At 43.8% G+C, this 22,611-nt stretch overlaps 2 protein-coding genes across 2 annotated transcripts in view; one reads left to right on the top strand and one right to left on the bottom strand.

The window, feature by feature from the left end:
* IPO11 (importin 11) overlaps positions 1–20,020 on the bottom strand; it is a 227,782-nt gene extending 207,762 nt beyond the window's left edge. The window contains exon 1 of the mRNA XM_012462294.2: positions 19,874–20,020. The gene's annotated coding sequence lies outside the window, so the exon portion shown is untranslated. The remainder of the gene's footprint in view (positions 1–19,873) is intronic.
* LOC105723975 (calpain small subunit 1-like) lies at positions 9,469–10,795 on the top strand. The gene has a single exon (XM_064375776.1). The coding sequence runs from the start codon at positions 9,469–9,471 to the stop codon at positions 10,288–10,290; it is 822 nt and encodes a 273-aa protein (XP_064231846.1). The 3' UTR covers positions 10,291–10,795.
* Positions 20,021–22,611: the final 2,591 nt, after the last annotated feature.

The raw sequence follows: 22,611 nt of genomic DNA, 5'->3' as shown, positions 1-22,611 counted from the left end.
ATTAACAATAATATAAACGGAGACAAAGACCTTTCATGTTCTCAATTACTCCTATTCATCTATTCCTTCATGTTTCTGCCTTTCTGCCTTCTTTGTGTATACCCATAATCTTCTTTAAAATTCATAATCAAATTACTTTTGCTTAAATCAATTTATTCCTAAAGGAAACTATCTTTCACTTTTCCATAAATAGAAGATAATAAATTGAGGGAGGGGAGACGCACACAAACTTCAAAGGTTTTACATTTTGAGTAAGTACCATTATGTGCCCAAGACTAAACATAATGCCCTCTGTCTTCATTTTAAAAAGGAGATTAAAAAGTATTATAGGACCGGGCACAGTGGCACAATCCTGTAATCCCAGCACTTTGGGAGGCTGAGATGGGTGGATCATCTGAGGTCAGAAGTTTGAGACCAGCCTGACCAACATGGTAAAACCCCATCTCTACTACAAATACAAAAGTTAGCCTATAATCCCAGCTACTAGGGAGGCTAAGGCAGGAAAATCACTTGAACCCAGGAGGCAGAGGTTGCAGTGAGCCAAGACCACGCCATTGCACTCCAGCCTAGGCAACAAGAGTGAAACTCCACCACCAAAAAAAATAAATAAATAAGTGTTATAGGCCAGGCACGGTGGCTCACGCCTGTAATCCCAACACTTTGGGCGGCCGGGGTGGGCAGATCACAAGGTCAGGAATTCGAGACCAGGCTGACCAATATGGTAAAAACCCTGTCTCCACTAAAAATACAAAAGTTAGCCAGGTGTGATGGTGCGCTCCTGAACTACTCAGGAAGCTGAGGCAAGAAAATTGCCTCAACCCAGGAGGTGGAAGTTGCAGTGAGGTGAGATCGCGCCACTGCAATCCATCCTGGGCGACAGAGAGAGTCTCCATCTCTAAATAAACAAATAAATAAATGTTATAAAAGCATTAAACCATATAGACAGAGCAAGACTCCATCTCTAAATGAATGAATGAATGAATGTTATAAAAGCATTAAATCATATGGTAGCACCTAACATTATACTTGACAAAATCAGAAGATAGAAAAGAAAACTAAAAAAGAATTGTTTTGACTCACTGGTAAAATACTTTGTAACATCATCTTAATGTGCCATCAGTGGTACATGTCCAGATCATCTTAAGAAATACACAAAATGAAATGCTGTGGGGAAAAAAGTCAAACTGACCTACTAAACAAAAATCTAAGTCAGAAAGGATCTTAAGGTTTAGGTCATCTAATCCTATACCATGTAGCTGAAGCCATTCAACAAATATATAATTTCTTGAATTTATTGAATTCTCTAGGATTCTGTTTCTAATCACCCCCAAAATTGTATACAACTGTATACTTAGCAAGTTATGTATAGTTATTCACAATATATATGTACAAAATAGAAGGATTAAAATTGAAAGCTAAAATAAAATTTAACAGAAAATAAGTCAAAGTTCTTAGTGCAGGGGTGACAGGGAATAGCTTTGTACTGTGTTGATATAGCTTAGTGATAGTAGCATCTCTAAAACTGAAGAATGCTCCAGACAGTAAAAGTCTGAAAGTTATTAGCCTATAAAGAATATAGCCAAAGCAAATTAATACCTTTGTTAAAATAATTATAATTGGCCTAGTACGGTAGCTCACGCCTGTAATCCCAGCACTTTGGGAGGGCAAGACAGGTGGATCACGAGGTCAGAAGTTCAAGACCAGCCCAGCCAACATGGTGAAACCCCGTCTCTACTAAAAAGACAAAAATTAGCTGGGCATGGTGGTAGGCGCCTGTAATCCCAGCTACTCGAAAGGCTGAGGCAGACAGATCACTTGAGCCCAGGACTTCAAGACCCACCTGGGCAACACAGCAAGATCCTGTCTCTACAGAAAATACAAAAATTACCCAGATGTGATTGTGTGTACCTGTAGTCCCAGCTACTAAGGAGGCTAAGGTGGGAAGATTACCTGAGCTCAGGGAGGTTCAGGCTACAGTGATCTGTGATACCGTCACTGCACTCCAGCCTGGGCAACAATGAAACCCTGTCTCAAAAAAACAGACTGACCACAATTGAGTGTGTCCCTTTAGATTGCGTATTCAGGCAGGGAAGGCTTCTGAGAAGTGACATTTATGAGACATGAATGACAAGAGAAAACCAACCAAGCAAAGATCAGAAGGCAGAGCTTCAGACAGGGAAAACAACTAGAAAAAAAGGCCTTGGGATTAGAAACAAACTTAAGAAGGCCAATATGACTGACACTTAGTGAGAAAAGGGGAAAGTGGTAGAAGATGAAGTTGGAGAAGAGGGCAGGAACAAATTGTCTAGACTTTTCATACAGGTATAAAAATAGCCATAGGATAAGAAGAATATAAATATACTGATATCAGCATATGAATGGAGAAAGCTCTACCACAACTCATCCTCATCCCACTCCCTCCACCAAAGAAATAAAGATAAAAGTCACGGCCTTGCTTTGGGCTACTACTAAAAAAAAATCACTGACTACTGCCAACCCTCAAAACAATTTTCCCCTAAAGTAAAGATTATGCAGAGAACATAAACACACACAGCCAAGCCATCCTTAAGTTTATGTATTCTTATCCTTATACCCCACTTACCCTCACCATTTTACCTGTTTTAGTGGAATCTGCTAGAGTTTCCCATCCCTACCTCCTTCCTGTACCCTGCCCCATCCAGGTCCTCTCCTTGCTTTGATCCTTGCTCTTAAGAAGCATCCAGTCTAGGGGGAAGAGCTCAGTTCATACATTTCTGGAGCACCTATTTTGTGCCAGACACTGCAGTAGTTGTTAGGATAAGAATCAGAATAGTCTCTGTTGTCTTCCCACAATCTGTGGGCTACTAGGGTGGGAGGCAGAGGAAGCTATTCTTACTGTTAAGACAAATTGTGAAAAGTACGTTTCTACTATACCAGTTGGCACCCAGTATATCTCCCACACAGAACCAATATGAGTGGTTCATCTAATGGGTAAAAACCCAAAGCCCAAGGGTATACAAATGTGCCTATAGTCTGAAACATAAAACTGCTCATTAAAACAAACAAGTAAACAAAAGAAAATTCAGCATCTTTGTCTGTCATTAACAGATTTCTTAGACGTGTACTGACTTCAATTTCACCCATACATCATAATTTTCTGTAGAATATTCGTATTATCTGTGTTTGTCATTAGTTTTAGGGCATTTCACATAAACAATAACCCCAGCAAGTCTACTAAATGCCAACACATTAAGAAGAGCCACTTTTTTTAAAAATGCCAATATTAGAGTAAAAACTGAAGAAGACTGTTTCAAAATAAAAAGGATTCCCACAATGAAATTATTTATTCAAGCATGGGTAAATAACCCATGCTAAAATTATTAAATGAAAGAACAGTTGTTGAGGAACAGAATGCTCCCAGTGTGTCCAACTGTCACTCCACAGATTACTTGCCAATTGTAATGAAGAAACAAACCTTTAAAATAAAGAAAGCCATCGTCAGTCACCAGCTTAACCAAGAGAGCAAATTCAGTTATCAACAACAGCAACACAATTTAAACTTAAGTGCCTCTTGATGTGATGAAATAAGCAGCCCACAGCCTCACCTCTGAAACATCAAAAATGGTCAACATTAACCTAATCAAGACTTGACCTAACTTCCAGTTTAAAAGAATTAGAGGCAGAGTAAGTGGCTCACGTCTGTAATCCCAGCACTTTGGGAGGCCAAGGCAGGCGGATCACAAGGTCAGGAGTTCAAGACCAGCCTGGCCAATATGGTGAAACCCCATGTCTACTAAAAATACAAAAATTAGCCGGGCGTGGTGGCAGGTTCCTGTAGTCCCAGCTACTCGGGAGGCTGAGATGGAAGAATCACTTGAATCCGGGAGGCGGAGGCTGAAGTGAGCCGAGATTGTGCCATCGCACTCCAGCCTGGGCAACAAAGCAAGACTGTCTAAAAAAAAAATTACAAGAGAAGAGAAAGAATATTTCTGGAATGACATGAGTAGCTCCACAGACCCTCTCCTCTGGGATACAACCCTAACTAGTGAAAATTATAAAAAGCTCAAAGTCTCTGGAAAATGTCTTAAGCACATGCAGCAAACACAAAAACATCTATGCAACAAATAGTACCAAATCTTGGTAGGAACAGTAAGAATCTGTGGCTTTTGAGCCACAAACCCAGCCCTGCCCCACAGTGTCAGGAAACTCTACTCCAGGGACCTATAGTCAAGAACACAGGGCTCACTCTCATTCTAACTCCCAGCTGAGGGCTACGGTTTCTCCCCAGTATGAGAAATGCTGGTAGCCAGTCAGCCAGCATTTCTCATACAGCCCAGCTATATGCTGCAGAAGTTCTACACCAGGCAAACACAGCTAGAGGTCTAGGGCTCTCTTCTTCTATCCAGGTACCACTCCTGGGGCAGAAGCTCTACCACAGAGCAGCAGGCCAAGAATAGTGAGCCTCAATTGTGCCCACAACAGCTTGTTCAAAGAGCAGAGGTACCACACCACAATAAATAATGTAGCCAACCTAAGTTTGACCATTTGCCACTCAGAAGTCAAAGTATGGTGTGGTAAAAGAATCGCAGCTTTTACTTAAACGTCAGTAGATGGGAAAACAGCCTAGCTCAAGCCTCAAAGGAACCATCTCAGTTTTTTAGGCTGAGTGAAGAGGTTTAAGGAGAAAAACTTGGTATAAGAAACATACAGGAGTGATGCAGGAAGGTAAGGGTCTGCAAGCCTTATTTATTTTACTTTTGTTTGTAAGGCTAGCTCTGTCACCCAGGCTGAAGTGCAGCAGCGCCATCTCAGCTCACTGCAACCTCTGCCTCCCGTTCAAATGATTCTTGTGCCTCAGCCTCACAAATAGCTGGGATTACAGGCATGTGCCACCATGCCTGGCTAATTTCTGTATTTTTAATAGAGCTGGGGTTTCACCATGATGGCCAGGCTGGTTTCGAACTCCTGGCCTCAGGTCATCCGCCCACCGCAACCTCCCAAAGTGCTGGGATTATACGTATGAGCCACCATGCCTGGTCTGCATGCCTTCTTTCAATGGCTATCTTGAGTAATCACCTATCCAGTGGTACAGTTGGCATCATCTTGACTTCAGCCTGGTGGTGGTAGACTATCTGTAACTACTAAGCAGAAGGATTCCACAACTGAGTCTCTATGCCTGGTTTGTTTTAAAATTAGCCCCTGGAAGAATTGCTTGAACTCAGGAGGTAAAGGTTGCAGTGAACTGATATTACACTACTGCACTCCAGCCTGGGTGACAGAGTAAGACTCCGTCTCAAAAAAAAAAAAAAAAAATAGCCCCTGGAATTTCTAAGCAAGCACACAATTAGGTAACTGAGTACTGTGCACAGGAATGCCTGGTGGGAAAGGGAGGAAAATAAAGAGTTTTAAATACACTGTAAGGCCCAGGTATGGTAGCTCACGCCTGTATTCACAGCACTTTGGGAGGTCAAGGTGAGCAGATCACTTGGGATCAGCAGTTTGAGACCAACCTGGCCAACATAGCAAGCTCCATCTCTACTAAAAATAAAAAAAATTTAGCCAGGCATACCATGGCATATGCCTATAGTCCCAGCTACTCAGAAGGCTGAGGCACAAGAATCATTTGAACCCAAAAGGCACAGGTTGCACTGAGGAGAGTGCACTACTGCACTGGAGCCTGGGCAACAGAGGAGACTGTCTCAAAAAATAAAATAAGGCCGGGCACAGTGGCTAACGTGGCTCACACCTGTAATCCCAGCACTTTTGGGGGCTGAAGCAGGAGGATCACCTGAGGTCAGGAGTTCAAGGCCAGCAGGCCAACATGGTGAAACCCTATCTTTATTAAAATACAAAAATTAACCAGGCATGGTGGCACGCACCTGTAGTCCCAGCTACCTGGGAGGCTGAGGCAGGGGAACCTCTTGAACCCGGGAGGCAGAGGTTGCAGTGGGCTGAGATCAAACCGCTGTACTCCAGTCTGGCTATAGAGCAAGACTCCATCTCAAACAAATTAATCAATTAATTAATTAATTTAATAAGATAAATTGTTAGACTACTTTCTGAGATTAAGGAGCCTGGCGTGGTGGTTCACACCTGTACTCACACCCAGCACTTTGGGATGCTGACGCAGGCAGATTGCCTGAGCTCAGAAGTTCAAGACCAGCCTGAGCAACATGGTAAAAACCCTTCTCTACCAAAAATGCAACAAATATTGTATTTTTTGATCACGAGGTCAAGAGATCGAGACCGTCCTGGCCAACATGGTGAAACTCAGGTGAGGTGGCATGCCCTTGTGGTTACAGCTACTTGGGAGGCTGAGGTGGGAGGACTGCTTGAGCCCAGAAGGCTGAGACTGCAGTGAGATGAGATTGTGCCACTGTTCTCCAGCCTGAGTGATGGAGGAAGACACTGTCTCAAAAAAAAAAAAAAAGATAAAAAGATTAAGAAGAGAAAAATTTTTAAATGCATTTTAAAGCCGGGATTCTGAGTTACAATAACATTTGGAGATTTTAATACTCCATTTTCAGTAATGGATAGAACTAAGAAAAAGATCAACAAGGAAATACAAGTCTAGAACCACATTAACTCACAAACGAGACCTAACAGACATTTACAGAATACTCCACTCAACAACATTTTTCTCAAGTACACATGGAACATTCTCCAGGATAGACCATATGCTAGGCCACAAAACAAGCCTCAATAAATTTAAAAGAATTGAAATGATACAAATATGTTCTCATACAAAAACTTCACAAACATTGGAAATGAAAAAACTCACTCCTATATAACTAACCAACAGCTCAAAGAAATCACAGGAAAATGAGAAAATATTTTGAAATGAATGAAAATGGAGACACGATATACCAAAACTTCTGAGATATAGTCAGAATAGGATGTAGATTACTATTTCTGAGATGTAGATTAGAGAGACGTTTAGAGCTGTAAATGCCTATACAGTTCTCTCTCAATATATGAGAGCGACTGGTTCCAGGATCACCCACAGATAGCAAAATCCAAGGATGCCCAGGTCCCCTACATAAAATGACATAGTAGTATTTGCATAACACATGCATATCCTTCCATATACTTTAACGCACCTATAGATTACTTATAATGCCTAATATAATGCAAATGCTATATAAATAGTTGCTATACTGTATTTTTTGTTTTATTATTTAATCTTTTTGAATATTTTCAATATATCATTGGTTAAACCAGCAGGTGCAGAAAGGGCAAATATAGAGAGTTGACTGTATTTTTTTTTTTTTTTTAATGAAAGATTTTGGCCAGGGGCAGTGGCTCACACCTGCAATCCCAACACTCTGGGATGCCAAGGCTGGAGGATCACTGAGCCCGGGAGTTTGAGACCAGCCTAGTCAACACAGCAAGAACTCGTGGCTACAAAAATTTTAAATTAGCTGGGCATGATGGCACACACCTATAGGCCCAGCTACTCAGGAAGCTGAGGCAGGAGGATCACTTGTGATCAGGAGGTCCAGGCTACAGTAAGCCATGATTGTGCCACTGCCTTCCAGCCTGGGTGACAGAGTAAGATCCTGTCTCCAAAAAAAAAAAAAAATTAACTTCACCAAATGACACTATCAAGAAAGTGAAGATGGCCAGGCATGGTGGCACACACCTGTAATCACAGCACTTTGGGAGGCCAAGGCAGGCAGATCACGAGGTCAAGAGATCGAGACCGTCCTGGCCAACATGGTGAAACTCAGTCTCTTAAAAAAAAAAAAAAAAAAAAAAGGACATAAAGACAACCCACAGAATGAGAGAAAATACTTGCCAACCATACATCTGATAAGGGAATTGGATTTAGAATATACAAAGAATATACAACCCAATAATAAAAAGATAAATAACTCAATTTAAAAACAGGCAAAGGCTTTAAATAGGTGGTTAAAGAAGACACTGAAATGATCAATAAGTATATGAAAAGATGCTCAACATCATTAGCAATTAGGGCAACACAAAACAAAACCACAATGAGACTGGGCGAGGTGGCTCACACCTATAATCCCAGCACCTTGGGAGGCTGAGGTTGACGGACTGCTTGAGCCTCAGGAGTTCAAGACCAGACTGGGCAACGTGGAAAAAACCCCATCTCTATTAAAAAATACAAATTGCCGGGCGCGGTGGCTCAAGCCTGTAATCCCAGCACTTTGGGAGGCCGAGATGGGTGGATCACGAGGTCAAGAGATCGAGACCATCCTGGTCAACATGGTGAAACCCCGTCTCTACTAAAGATACAAAAAAATTAGCTGGGTATGGTGGCGCGTGCCTGTAATCCCAGCTACTCAGGAGGCTGAGGCAGGAGAATTGCCTGAACCCAGGAGGCGGAGGTTGCGGTGAGCCGAGATCGCGCCATTGCACTCCAGCCTGGGTAACAAGAGCGAAACTCCGTCTCAAAAAAAAAAAAAAAAAAAAAAAAAAAAAAAAAAAAATACAAATTAAGGCCGGGTGTGGTGACTCACGCCTGTAATCCTAGCACTTTGGGAGGCCAAGGTGGGTGGATCACCTGAGGTCAGGAGTTCAAGGCCAGTCTGACCATCATGGTGAAACCCCATCATATATATATATATATATATAAATTAAAATTAAAAAAATAAAACCACAATGATATCATACCCACTACTACTGCTATAATCAAAAAGATAACGATCTGATCGATGGTGTCCAGCTTTTTAAAAAAAGATGAGCCATCAGTAAGGAGAAACTGCAACCCTCATGCATTACTGGTGCGAATGCAAAATGGCCACTTTGGAAAAGTCTGGTAGTTCCTCAAAATGTTAAACACAGAATAACATATAATGTAGCAATTCTACCTTTGGACATATACTCACGAGAAATTAGTATGTCCATACAAAAATTTGTACACAGATGTTCACTGCAGCATTATTCATGATAGCCAAAAACTGACAACAAGTCAAATATCCATCATATGATAAATGGGTAAATAAAATGTGGTATTTCAGCCAGGCGCAGTGGCTCAGACGTATAATCCCAGCACTTTGGGAGGCTGAGGTGGGTGGATCCCCTGAGGTCCAGAGCTTGAGACCAGCCTGGCCAACATGGTAAAACTGCATCTCTACTAAAAATACAAAAATCAATCGGACATGGTGGCGTGCACCTGTAATTCCAGCTACACAGGAGATTGAGGCGTGAGAATCACTCGAATCTGGGAGGCGGAGGCTGCGGTGTGCCAAGATCACGCCACTGAACTCCAGCCTGGGCCACACGGTGAGACTCTGTCTCAAAAAATTAAATAAATAAAACAAAATGTGGTATTTCCATTCAATGAAGTATTATTTTGCATAAAAAGGAATAAAATTTTGTAACACATGAATGAGCCTTGAAAACATCACCCTAAGCGGAAGAAGCCAGTCAAATAAAACCAAATGTTGGGGAGGCCCGGGAGCGGCAGCGGAACAGACCCCACGGGACCTTCGGACCTGTGCGGTGCAGTGAGTCTCGGCCATGTTCCTGGTTAACTCGTTCTTAAAGGGCGGCGGCGGCGGCGGGGGAGGCGGGGGCCTGGGTGGGGGCCTGGGGAATGTGCTTGGCGGCCTGATCAGCGGGGCCGGGGCCAGGGGCGGAGGCAGCGGAGGCGGCGGCGGCGGCGGCGGCGGTGGAGGCGGTGGTGGCGGTGGAACGGCCATGCGCATCCCAGGCGGAGTTATCAGCGCCATCAGCGAGGCGGCTGCGCAGTATAACCCGGAGCCCCCGCCCCCACGCACACATTACTCCAACATTGAGGCCAACGAGAGTGAGGAGGTCCGGCAGTTCCGGAGACTCTTTGCCCAGCTGGCTGGAGATGACATGGAGGTCAGTGCCACAGAACTCATGAACATTCTCAACAAGGTCGTGACACGACACCCTGATCTGAAGACTGATGGTTTTGGCATTGACACATGTCGCAGCATGGTGGCCGTGATGGATAGCGACACCACAGGCAAGCTGGGCTTTGAGGAATTCAAGTACCTGTGGAACAACATCAAAAGGTGGCAGGCCATATACAAACAGTTTGACACTGACCGGTCAGGAACCATCTGCAGCAATGAACTCCCAGGGGCCTTTGAGGCAGCAGGGTTCCACCTGAACGAGCATCTCTACAACATGATCATCAGATGCTACTCAGATGAAAGTGGGAACATGGATTTTGACAACTTCATCAGCTGCTTGGTCAGGCTGGATGCCATGTTCCGCGCCTTCAAATCTCTTGACAAAGATGGCACTGGACAAATCCAGGTGAACATCCAGGAGTGGCTGCAGCTATGTATTCCTGAATGGGACCCCTAGACCCACCCCCTCACCGCCTCGCTTTAGGAGTCACCTGGAGCCTCGGTCTTTCCCAGGGCCGATCCGGTCTGCAGTCACATCTTCGTGGGGCCGGTTGACCCACAAGCTTTTGTTCTCCCAACACTTGTTACCCAACTTCTCAACATCTGGGGCCCAACATGCCCTGCCTGAGTTCCCCCTGGCTCTAGGATACTCTAACAAGCTCTGCCCAAGGGTCTCCCCACTCCCACCACGCCCCATGCACACCTGCTCTGTAGCCTCTCCTGTGTCCCTGTGCCAAGCCTAGCACTTGTGATGCTTCCGTGCCCCAAGGGCCCTCTCCCAGTTCTGGGAGGATGACTCCAGTCCCTGCACGCCCTGGCACACCCTTCACAGTTGCCACCCAGGCAGCCAAGCTCCAGGCCATGCCAGGCCCACGTGCCCCAGTGCCTTTGTCTATATTCTGCTCCCAGCCTGCCAGGCCCAGGAGGAAATAAATGCACCCCAGTTGCTGCTCTCTAAAAAAAAAAAAAAAAAAAAACATGTTGCATGACTCCATTTATATGAAATATAAAGGATAGGCAATTTTATAAAACAAGAAGTAGATAAATGGTTGCCTAGGCTAGGGAACTGGCGGAAAATGTGGGGCAACTGCTTATAGGTCACTGTTTCTCTTTGGGATGATGAAAATGTTTTAAAACTGATTGTAATGATGGTAGCACAACTCTGTGAGTATACTAAAAACCATTGAATTGTACACTTTTTTCAGTGGGTGAATTACATGGACTGTGAATTACAGCTCAATAAAGCTATTTTTTTTTAAGTGCTTTGACCATGTAAATGTCAAAATCCACAAGAGATGGCCATGCGTGGTGGCTCAAGTCAGTAATTTCAGCACTCTGGGAGGTCTAGGTGGGAGGACAGCTTCAGTTCAGGAATTCGAGGCCAGTCTGGGCAACATAGCAAGACCTCAATTCCATAAAAAAAAAAAAAATTTGTTACAAGTGGTGGCACAAACCGTCCCAGCTAACTACTCAGGAGGCTCAGTAGGGAGGAACCCAGGAGTTTGAGTTTGTAAGTAAGCTAAGACTGTGCCACTGCACTCTAGCCCAGGCAACAGAGTGAGACTCTGTCTCTAAAAAAAAAGTTTTTTAATTTTTTAAAAATGTGGGCCAGGCATGGTGGTTCATGTCTATAATCACAGCACTTTGAGAGGCTGAGAATCACTTGAACCCGGGAGGAGGAGGTTGCAGTGAGCTGAGATCCCACCATTGCACTCCAGCCTGGGCAACAAGAGTGTTTTGAAGCTCCATCTTAAAAAAAAAAAAAAATTTTTTTTTTACTTATATAGGCCAGGCATGGTGGCTCACCCTGTAATCTCAGCACTTTAGGAGGCAGAGGTTGGAGGATCACTTGAGCTGAGGAGTTCGAGACCAGCCTCGACAACATAGTAAGACCCTGTCTCTTAAAAAAAGTTTATATTATAGTTTCTACAATATCTGATGTTAACTCAGGGCCAAAAAGATCAAGAAATTAAAGCAAGGTGAAAGAACATAAGACTTTCAGCATAAGACAAGGTGGTTCCAAAGATGCTAGTGTGTACTACAACATCTGGATTCAAATGTGTACAGCAACATCTGGATTCATTTCAGTTTCTCAGCAGAAGTCTTTGGCAATTTGGATAAGAAAATACTTCTCTGTGCATGCATTGCAGGTTGTTTAGCATCTCTGTCCCTGCATACTATATGTTATTAACACTTCACAGAGATTAATTAAAGATGCTTCCATATACTTCCCAAATACCTTCAGCTAAAAGAACCACCAGGGTGCTGGGCGCAGTGGCTCATGCCTATAATCCCAGCACTTTGGGAGGCCAAGGTGGGTGGATCACGAGGTCAAGAGATTGAGACCATCCTGGTCAACAAGGTGAAACCCCATCTCTACTAAAAAATACAAAAATTAGCTGGGCATGGTGGCGCACGCCTGTAGTCCCAGCTACTCGGGAGGCTGAGGCAGGAGAATTGCTTGAACCCAGGAGGCAGAGGTTGCAGTGAGCCGAGATCACGCCATTGCACTCCAGCCTGGGTAACAAGAGCGAAACTCCGTCTCAAAAAAAAAAAAAGAACCACCAGGGCTACTGATGTTATTCCCTATGACACCAGTCCCCAACCTTTTTAGCACCAGGAACAAGGTTTCATGGAAGACAATTTTTTCACAGATGGGGCAGAGCAGTGGGAGAGGGGTCGAGGGCAGGGGAGGATGGTTTCTGGATGAAACTGTTCCACTGCAGATCATCAGGCATTAGTTAGATTCTGATAAGGAGTGCACAACCTAGATCCTTTGCATGTGCAGTTCACAACAGGGTTGGAGCTTTTACAAGGATCTAATGCTGCTGCTGATCTGACAGGAGATGGACCTCAGGTAGTAATGCTCACTCACCCCCAATGCTCAACTCCTGCAGTGTGGCCCAGTTCCTAACAGGCCATAGACTGACTGATACTGGTCCATGGCCTGAGGGCTGCAGACACCTGCCCTATGACACTTCATGCAGACTGTCAAAAACTGGTTTGTTTGGGACGAAAAAATGCACAACAAAATATATGTGACATCAAAGAGAGGTGCTATTTGCTTGCTTTCTCTTCCCTACTCCTAGAACATCAAATCTACTCAAGAGTTTCAAAGGACCTAAACTCTGCTTGGTATTTCCAAAAAAACTTGCAAACTCCTGCTTGTTAGAAATGTGTTTGGAGGGAGCCGTGGCTTAGGCCTGTAATCCCAGAACTTTGGGAGGATGGGGTGGGTGGATCACCTGAGGTCAAGCGCTCGAGACCAGCCTGGCCAACATGGTGAAACCCTGTCTCTACTAAAAATATGAGAAATGAGCTGGGTATGGTGGTATGCACCTGTAATCCCAGCTACTTGGGAGGCTGAGGCAGAAGAATCATTTGAACCCAGGAGGCAGAGGCTGCAGTCAGCCAAGATCGTGCCACTGCACTCCAGCCTAGGCAACAAGAGTGAAACTCCATCTAGAAAATAAAATAAAATAAAATAAAATAAACTGAATAGTCTGCAGTGACACCTGATGGTAAGAAGTACTACATTCCAAAGAGTATGTTCCAAGCATCCTTTCCCCTCAAGGAGGGCTGGGGGAAGCAAGGAACTTTAGAATTCTCAATGACCATTTGGGAAAAACAACCACCCGGCCCAAATGTAATAGGGATTACAGGGTTCAAGAGGATAGGGCAAAGAAGGCTGAGCTCCTGAGGGAAAGAAATGAATGGGCACCTAGGGAGTAATGCAATGCAAGAAAGATGAGATTCAAAACATAAAAACAAAAACCTCACCTTGAGGCAAAATATGACACCTAAGAACTTCTTTACAGCACTGCTTCCACTTCTATAGTTAAATATTTCATCACTCTACCAAAAGAAAATTTGAGGCAAAGACATGAATGTGTTTTTGAATTCTAGTCAAACTAAACATGAAGCAATTTTTTAAATATAATAATAAAGGCAATGTCTAACATAAAGGAGACTAGGCATACAAGAATAAGGAGACAAGGACTAACTTGTCTGTACATCCTAGTTATGTATAGTAACAGAGACTTGGAGACATGCGTCCATCTTTAGTGAAAAATATATAAAATTTATCTTATCCTTCCCTTGTACAATTTATTCCCTCTGGCTGGAAAGCTCTGGTCTCTAGATAAAAGCACGTCTTGCTCTTTGATGGCATTCCATTCTGCTCAAGTTGTCTGCTATTTAAAGAGGTCTCCACTAACTGCCAATCTAAAACAGCTCACTCCTCAATCAAGAATCTTTATGTTCCCTATATACTTCTTAATTTTTCTGCATAATACTATTAACTATATGAATACTGTTCATAGTACTGTACTGTTAATAGCTTACTGTACTGTAAACACATACATTTTAAACTATAAAATATATGTGTTGGCTGAGTGTGATGGCTCACGCCTATAAGCCCAGCACTTTGTGAGGGCAAGGTAGGTGGATCACTAGAGGTCAGGAGTTCGAGACCAGCCTGACCAACATAATAAAACCCCGTCTCCACTAAAAATACAAAAATTAGCTGGGCATGATGGCAGATGCTCATAATCCCAGCTTCTCGGAGGATAAGGCAGAACTGCTTAAACCTGGGAGGCAGAGGTTGCAGTGAGCCAAGATCGCGCCACTGCATTCCTCTAGCCTGCGCGACAAGTAATACTCCATCCCCTACCAAAAAAAATTAATAAATAAAATAAAATAAAATATATGTGGTTATAGTACAGACTCCTTTGATTAGTATTTAAACACCAGAAACTTCAATTTGTTCAAAGCTATACTCTAGTATCTAGAAGAGTACCTGGCACATATGAAAGTGATGAATAAATACTTGTTAAATAAATGAATTCAATAAATAAATCTCAAGTTCTGCTTACAGTTCATTGTGTAAAGCCACAAAAAGTAGTCAAATCTTTGATTTTTCAATCCTACCTGATCTAACCTCAAATATGTAACATTCCACCTTCTTTTCAACCCCCTAGTAATTCAACTTGCACTCACAATATTCAATAATGAAGCAGCCTCTACTGGTCAGACACTACTCTGAGAGACAAAAAATAAGTGGGTCTTTCAATCAAGTCTAAAGAAGAAAAAATACAAACAGCAATTATAATATAGCATAAAGGCTATGATAAACCACCACGGAGGACGGTTAAGAGGAGAACCTAACTCACTCTAGAGAGATTGAGGTTTCCATCCAGGTGCAGTAGTGCATGCCTGTAATCTCGGCTACTTGGGACGCTGATGCAGAAGGATCACTTGAGGCCAGAAGTTTGAGATCAGCCTGAGCAACATAGCAAGATTGTCTCTTATGACTTTTAAAGAGATAGAGAATGAGGCTTCCCAGAGGGGAAGAGGGTAGCATTTGAAATAAGTCCTATAAGTTGAGTAGGAGTTACCTGTCTGTCAGACAGGTGATGGGTATATTCTAGGCATATAAAGGCCTGAACTTTTAAAGACATCCTAACACTCTTGAGGAATTGTAAATAGTTTGCCACGACACAAGAACGTGAGGGAAGTGGTCCAGAATGTGAACAGAAGGTGAAAACAAAAAGTGGACAACGTCCAAATCATTAAAGTCCTTATTTTTTTTTTTTTCCTGAGACAGAGTTTCATTCTTGTGTCCCAGGATGGAGTGCAATAGCACGATCTTGGCTCACTTGCAACTTCCGCCTCCTGGGTTCAGGCAATTCTCCTGTCTCGGCCTCCTGAGTAGCTGGGATTACAGACATGCACCACCATGGCCAGCTAATTTTTGTGTTTTTAGTAGAGATGGGGTTTCTCCATGTTGGCCAGGCTTGTCTCAAACCCCTAACCTCAGGTGACCTGCCAGCCTTGGCCTCCCAAAGCTCTGCGATTACAGGTGTGAGCCACTGCACCGGGCCTAAGGTCCTTAGTCCCAAAACTACATACTTTGGATTTTAATCTGAAGGTGTGCAACGAAAGGACTGCAGAACACCAACACAATCTGTCTTGAGTAAAAGGCAGGGTGGAGAGGAATGGTCTGTATGCTTGGAAACAAAGAGTCAACTTACAAGGTTTACACAAAAGTCCAGATGATAAATGATAATCTGAGCCAGTGTAGTAGCAGTAGGGAAAAAGAAGTAGATGAAAGAATTCAAACAAGATTTGATAAATAAGTAAACAGTTGAAGGCCGGGCGCAGTGGCTCACGCCTGTAATCCCAGCACTTTGGGAGGCCTGGGCCTGAAGTCAGGAGTAAAGAATTGAAACAAGATTTGATAAGTAAATAGTTGAAGGTCGGGAGCAGTGGCTTACGCCTGTAATCCTAGCACTTTGGGAGACCTCATCTCAGGTCTTGAGTTGGAGACCAGCCTTATCACTACTAAAAATACAAAATTAGCCAGGCGTGGTGGCATATGCATATAATCCCAGCTACTTGGGAGGCTGAGGCAAGAGCCAAGAGCGCACCACTGCACTCCAGTCTAGGAGACAAGAGCGGAGGAAAAGAAAAAAAAGAAAGAAAGAAAAAGAAACAGCAGCAACGCATGTACACACAGGGATGACTACCACGAGAAGAGGCAGCAAGAAGGTGGCCATCTGCAAGCCAGGGATGGAGGTCTTACAGGAAATCAATCTTATCTGAACCTTGATCTTGGACTTCCACCCTTCAGAAACCCCATCTCTACTAAAAATACAAAATTAGCCGGGCGTGGTGCCACATGCCTCTAATCCCAGCTACTCAGGAGGTTGAGGCAGGAGAATCATTTGAACCCAGGAGGCAGAGATTGCAGTGAGCCTAGATCGTGCCATTGCACTCCAGCCTGGGCAACAAGAGGGAAACTCCATCTGAAAAAAAAAAAAAAGAGTAAAAAAGGGGCCTGTTATTCCATCACTTTGGGAGGCTAAAGTGGATGGCTAACCTGAGGTCAGGAGTTCAAGACCAGTCTGGCTGAAATGGTGAAACTCTGTATCTACTAAAAATATAAAAATTAGCCAAGTGTGGTGGCAGGCACTTATAATCCCAGCTATTCAGAAGGCTGAGGCAGGAGAATCGCTTGAACCCCAGAGGTAGAGCTTGTAGTGAGCAGAGATGGCACCACTGCACTGCAGCATGGGTGACAGTGAGACCCCATCTCAAAAAACAACAACAACAACAACAAAGCCGGGCGCGGTGGCTCATGCCTATAATCCCAGCACTTTGGGAGGCCGAGGAGGTGGATCACAAGGTCAAGAGATCGAGATCATCCTGGTCAACATGGTGAAACCCCATCTCTACTAAAAATACAAAAAAAAATTAGCTGGGCATGGAGGCACATGCCTGTAGTCCCAACTACTCAGGAGGCTGAGGCAGGAGAATTGCTTGAACCCAGGACGCAGAAGTTGCGGTGAGCCGAGATCGCACCATTGCACTCCAGCCTGGGCAACAAGAGCGAAACACTGTCTCAAAAAAAAAAAGTACAGCGAGACCCCGTCTCAAACAATAACAACAACATCAAAATAAAGTAAAGAGGGAAGGTAGTTGGCCAGGTGCGGTGGCTCACACCTGTAATCCCAGCACTTTGGGAGGCCAAGGCAGGCAGATCACCTGAGGTGGAGAGTTCAAGACTAGCCTGACCAACTGGAGAAACCCGATCTCTACTAAAAATACAAAGAATTAGCAGGGCGTGGTGGTAGCCTGTAATCGCAGCAACTCAGGAAGCTGAGGCAGGAGAATCTCTTGAACCTGGGAGGTGGAGGTTGTGGTGAGGTGGTGAGCCAAGATCATGCCATTGCACTCCAGCCTGGGCAACAAGAGTGAAACTCCACCTCGAGGTGGGGATAAAAAAGGAGGGAAGGTGGTGGATTAATGCCACCATGATAAACAGGTACAGTAAGCAGGGACACACAGGATTGTTGGGCTGTCTGTCCAGTACCCAGTAAACATTTGTTATTGAATGAACGCCTGTCATTCATGAACATTAGTCCATTTTTAATATAACAAGCTCTGACAGTAACCAGCAAAAGAAAAAGCACTGGAATGAGTCAGAACCTGAGTTATAAATCTAGAGTATCCTTTCCAGGCCTCACTTTCATCAGACTGGATAATCAGCATAAGATTACCTCAGATTAAAGTAAATGATGCTATAAATTTTCATACAGCTTTGTGCATTACCTCAGTGTTCTTCAACTGTTACCAACCAAAGTAGTGCATCTCAAGATTTACTGAACATTCCTTTAATCTAGATATCTTGTTAAAAATGCAGATTTTGATTCAGCAGCTCTAGACTGAGCCTCAGATCATGCATTTCTAACCACAACTTAGGTGTTCATTTAATAACAAACGTTTACTGGGTACTGGAGTAGCAAGGATAAAGAACACTGATGCAACTTAAGCTCTGCAAAGCTTGTAATTGTGGACTTATCTGTAATCAGTCTGATAGTCAGAAAACCAAGACACTACAGACTCACATTTGCACTAAATGTGTTTTGCCATTCCTTAAATGCTCTGAAATTAACAGTCCCCATTTGAAGCTGATAAAGAAAGGAAAAAATATTACCATCAGTAACACTGAATTAGAAGTGAGGTTAAATACATACGCACACATAGGTACAAACATGTAACACAAAGGTCAAAATCCAACTAGCCAAACATTCCCTTACACAAAATTTAAATATTTTTATCACTGGGGAAAAAATTGTTTCTGGAAAAAAATCTTAAGTGTATTTTAATAGTCACATGCCTATAAGGATCATTCTGCATTCTGGTTTGATTCCAAATGTAAATATATTCTAACATAACAAAATCTGAAGTTTTTTCTACTAGTGATCAAACACTCTTTACATATTTGTTTAAAACCTCTAACACATTGCCACAGACAAATGTGTTTGTGATGAAAATTCTCCTTGGCTTTAGGAAGTGCAACTAGCGCAGAGACTACCTTCCCACCCTGGGATCATAATATATGGCCACAAACCACTACTACATGTAAACTGTTTCTACTGTACCCTGTACTAGGTTACAGCAGAAACAGAGAAAATACCAGTCCTATCATAATCAATAGGGAAAATTTTTCTAATTTCACAGAAATTTTCCTCAGTGATGAAAGATGTAAAAGGTGTCATGCAATGGATGTCTCCTATAGAAGAGTCACCCTGCCCTTAATATGAAGCTTCTCTACTGAACAGAGAAGTTTGAAATAACATGAAAATGGAGGAGGAAAATTCCTATCCAAGGACGGGGGTGGGAGGGAGCATTATGGCTGCAATGCTCTTCCTTACTTCCTTCTGAAGAAACACCGAAATCTGAAGGGCACTACCACACTACAACTGAGCTCATTTTAATTATGGAGGGGAGGAGGTATGTAGGTATGTCAACTGCAACCTTGGTACTAATAGGTAATTCACTATTCCTTGATATTTAGTCAAATCACTTTCAGGTAGGAGTACTTCTCTCATTCACCACCATGTCACAAAATAATAAAGAAAAATGACAAATGCAATGAGCCAAAGTAGTTTTGCTGAATCATAAATACCCCCAAATATAAATCTGCAGGAGTCGCTGAGCTTGAGAATTGGCGGCCATACCTCTCCATGAAGCTCATCTCTATAAACGGACAACCACCTTCACTTTTTCATTAAAGGCATGTAAGGGTCTAATGTTTAAGGCTATCACAGTATTGCTATTATCAACAAGGTCGTGTGCGCAGTAATAATGCACAACGGTCTTATACTCGAGATAACCACTTTATCTCAAAATTTGCACCAGCTATCCTCCAAGGGCAAATGCATCACCCAGGTCCGCAACCGTGACCACGATGGGTACCCTCGGCTCTGCTCAGCCTAGCATACAGTCCCTCCCACCCCGCACCCTGACTGCTCCGCTACCATGCTGCCCACTCCCGGGCTGCCTCGGCCAGCCCCCAGCTCCCCGGGTTCCTAAGGTTACGCAGACAGCCAAGCCTACAGGCCGCCCTTGCCTCGCTACTGGTATCCCTCATCTCCCGGTAGCCTCACGTTCCTCCCTTGCCTCTCGGATCTCGGGTGCCCAACTCACTCCCTTCCATTCGCGCGAAATCTGTAGCTCTTGGGCCGGGGACTCACCGTTTGATTCGGTCGGGAATTACCCGGCCCTCCCGCTCCCACTTCCCAACACGAAGTGGCGTCGGTTGGTCCCGCGCCCCAGGCTGCCAGTCCCCACGCCGCCGCCTACTGATGCCGAAAGCGACTTCTAGGAACACGCCATGTTTAGCGTCGCGGCTCCAAAAGACGCGGACGCGCGAAAACTACGTCACAGGCGCGCAGGGCGCCCGCGACCGGCAAAGGGAGAAAGCGATAGGCTAACGGCGGGAAGAGGAAGGAGGGGCTTTCTCTTCGAACCCAAAGGCGCGGGGTACACAAATCAGTTGTGTGCGCTTGCGCAATATAAAGAGCCGGAGTCCGTACTAGCCGGATCCATCACCATGGAAACCATAAGTCTGGTTAGCTCCACTCCCGAGGAGCTCAATTATCTCCCTGGTTGATTGAAGCCTCAGTGAGAACCATTTCACCCTTTCTATTCTAGATATCCCTTGCGGATCCATCATGGCAGAGAAGAGTTATTTAAAGAATCTTACTCCCATCAGTCCACCCACCCTCCGGCAAATATTTATTTTTTAACTTACCCAAATTGCTGGGCGCTTACTCTTGAGCAATAGCAAGAGTGGAAAAATTTTAAACGACATAAATCCAGTTCTGCTTGCCTCTGCTAAAAGCTAGCATAGTCACCTAAATTTTCTTATCCTTAAAAAGAGAACTTACCCAGGCACAGTGGTGCTCACCTGTAGTCCCAGGTATTCCAGAGATTGAGGCAGCAGGAACACTTGAGCCCAGGAGTTCGAAGCCAGCCTGGAAAATATAGAGTTCCTCCTCCCACACACACCCCCATTTCAAAAATAATAACGGGTGGGCACGGTGGCTCACGCCTGTAATCCCAGCACTTTGGAAGGCTGAGGTGGCCGGATCACTGGAGGTCAGGAATTTGAGACCAGCCTGGCCAACATGGTGAAGCCAATGTGGTAATTAGCCTGGCATGGTGGTGGGCCCCTGTAATCCCAGCTACTCAGAGGGCTGAGACAGGAGAATCGCTTGAACCCGGGAGGCAGAGGTTGCAGTGAGCCAAGATCGACCACTGCACTCCAGCCTGGCAACAGAGCAAGACTCCATCTCAAAATAAATAAATAAATGATAAATATTTTTTAAATACCGACTATTTCTTAAAATATATAAAATAATAAAAAGAGAAGTTGTAAGGAAATAGACTGTTCATAAAGATTAATAATAGAAAGCTTATATGGCTCATTTAAAATATTCCAGGTACAGTTTTAAGATCTTTACAGGAATTAACTAGTTTAATCCTCAGAACAACCCTTATGAGGTAGGTGTTTTCTTTATGTCCACTTTACAGTTGAAGAAATTGAAGCACAGAGAAGTCAAGTAGCCTGCCTAAGGTTAAAAGCTAGTAAAAGTCCATGTTAGGATTTGAACCGAGCTCTGCATTCCAAGAATGTCAGTCACACAAGGGCTGTTTTTTAAAGTAAAAAGATAAAATTATCTAAATGACCATCAATAAGATGGATGATTAAATCACAATACATCCATACATAAAATTCAAATTGGCCATTTAAAATCATGTTTAAAAAAAAAGACAATAACAAAAATAAAATTATGTTGAGGTCGGGCACTGTGGCTCACACCTATAAATCCCAGCACTTTGGGAAACTGAGGCAGATGGATCACCTGAGGTAATGAGTTCAAGACCAGCTTGACCAACATAGTGAAACCCTGTCTCTAATTTAAAAATACAAAAATTATCCCATTGTGGTGGCGGGCACCTGTAATCTCAGCTACTTGGGAGGCTGAGACAAGAGAATCACTTGAGGCCAAGAAGTGGAGGTTGCAGCAAGCTGAGATCGAGCCACTGCACTCCAACCTGGGAGAGAGAGTGAGACTAAGCAACAGAGCGAGACTCCTTCTCAAAAATAAATAAATAGGCCAGGCACGGTGTCTCACACCTGTAATCCCAGCACTTTGGGAGGCTGAGGTATGTGGATTGCTGGAGGTCAGGAGATCGAGACCAGGCTGGCCAACATGGTGAAACCCTGTCTCTACTAAAATACAGAAGTTAGCCGGGCATGGTGGTAGGTGCCTATAATCCCAGCTACTAGGGAGGCCAAGGCAGGATAATTGCTTAAACCAGAAGGCAGAGGTTGCAGTGAGCCGAGATTGTGCCACTGCACTCCAGCCTGGGTGACAGAGGGAGACTCTGTCTCAAAAAAAAAAAAAAAGAATGTAATTAATGTTGGAAATGGGTTTATAATGTCGGGAAAATCCACACTGAGACAATGGATAACTCAGGAAAGGCTAGTTTACTTCCTGCAGAAAGGGTGCAACTCAACGGCAGTCTTGCCACAAGAGCACACCTGAACAAAGGAGACCGGGACATTTATAACTTTCATAACCTGACGCAATCACCCTACTGCTGTGTCCAGTTTCCATTACCCAGAATGAGACCTCACATTCCGTGCTTGGAAATTTCCTGAATATATAAGGGGTAAAGAAAACAAGGAAGAAGAGGAAGCTAGTCAGGAGGTCAGGAGGATTTCCAAATAAGGAGCATGCACAGGGGTTTGGAGCTTGCCCAGTTCTTTTCAGACATGCTGGAGTGAGTCAAGGTGGCTGATTTAAGATGTAGCTGATTTAGAGAATATACATGGGTATATGTTTATGCTGGCGGATAATGGACATGGAGAAAGAAATTGTAATACCTTATAATGTAGTCTAAGATACAAACTTTGAAGAAC

The sequence above is a fragment of the Aotus nancymaae genome, unplaced genomic scaffold (genome assembly GCF_030222135.1).
Source record: "Aotus nancymaae isolate 86718 unplaced genomic scaffold, 86718_ANA_hifiasm-v0.15.2.pri h1tg000014l, whole genome shotgun sequence".
NCBI classification, from domain to species: domain Eukaryota; kingdom Metazoa; phylum Chordata; class Mammalia; order Primates; family Aotidae; genus Aotus; species Aotus nancymaae.
Note: the sequence above shows the minus strand (reverse complement) of the source record. Positions and strands in the feature narration are given on the sequence as shown.

What these genes read in the sequence shown, in the direction of transcription:
- LOC105723975 (XM_064375776.1), top strand. Translation starts at nt 9,469, where the DNA reads ATGTTCCTGGTTAACTCGTTCTTAAAGGGCGGCGGCGGCGGCGGGGGA.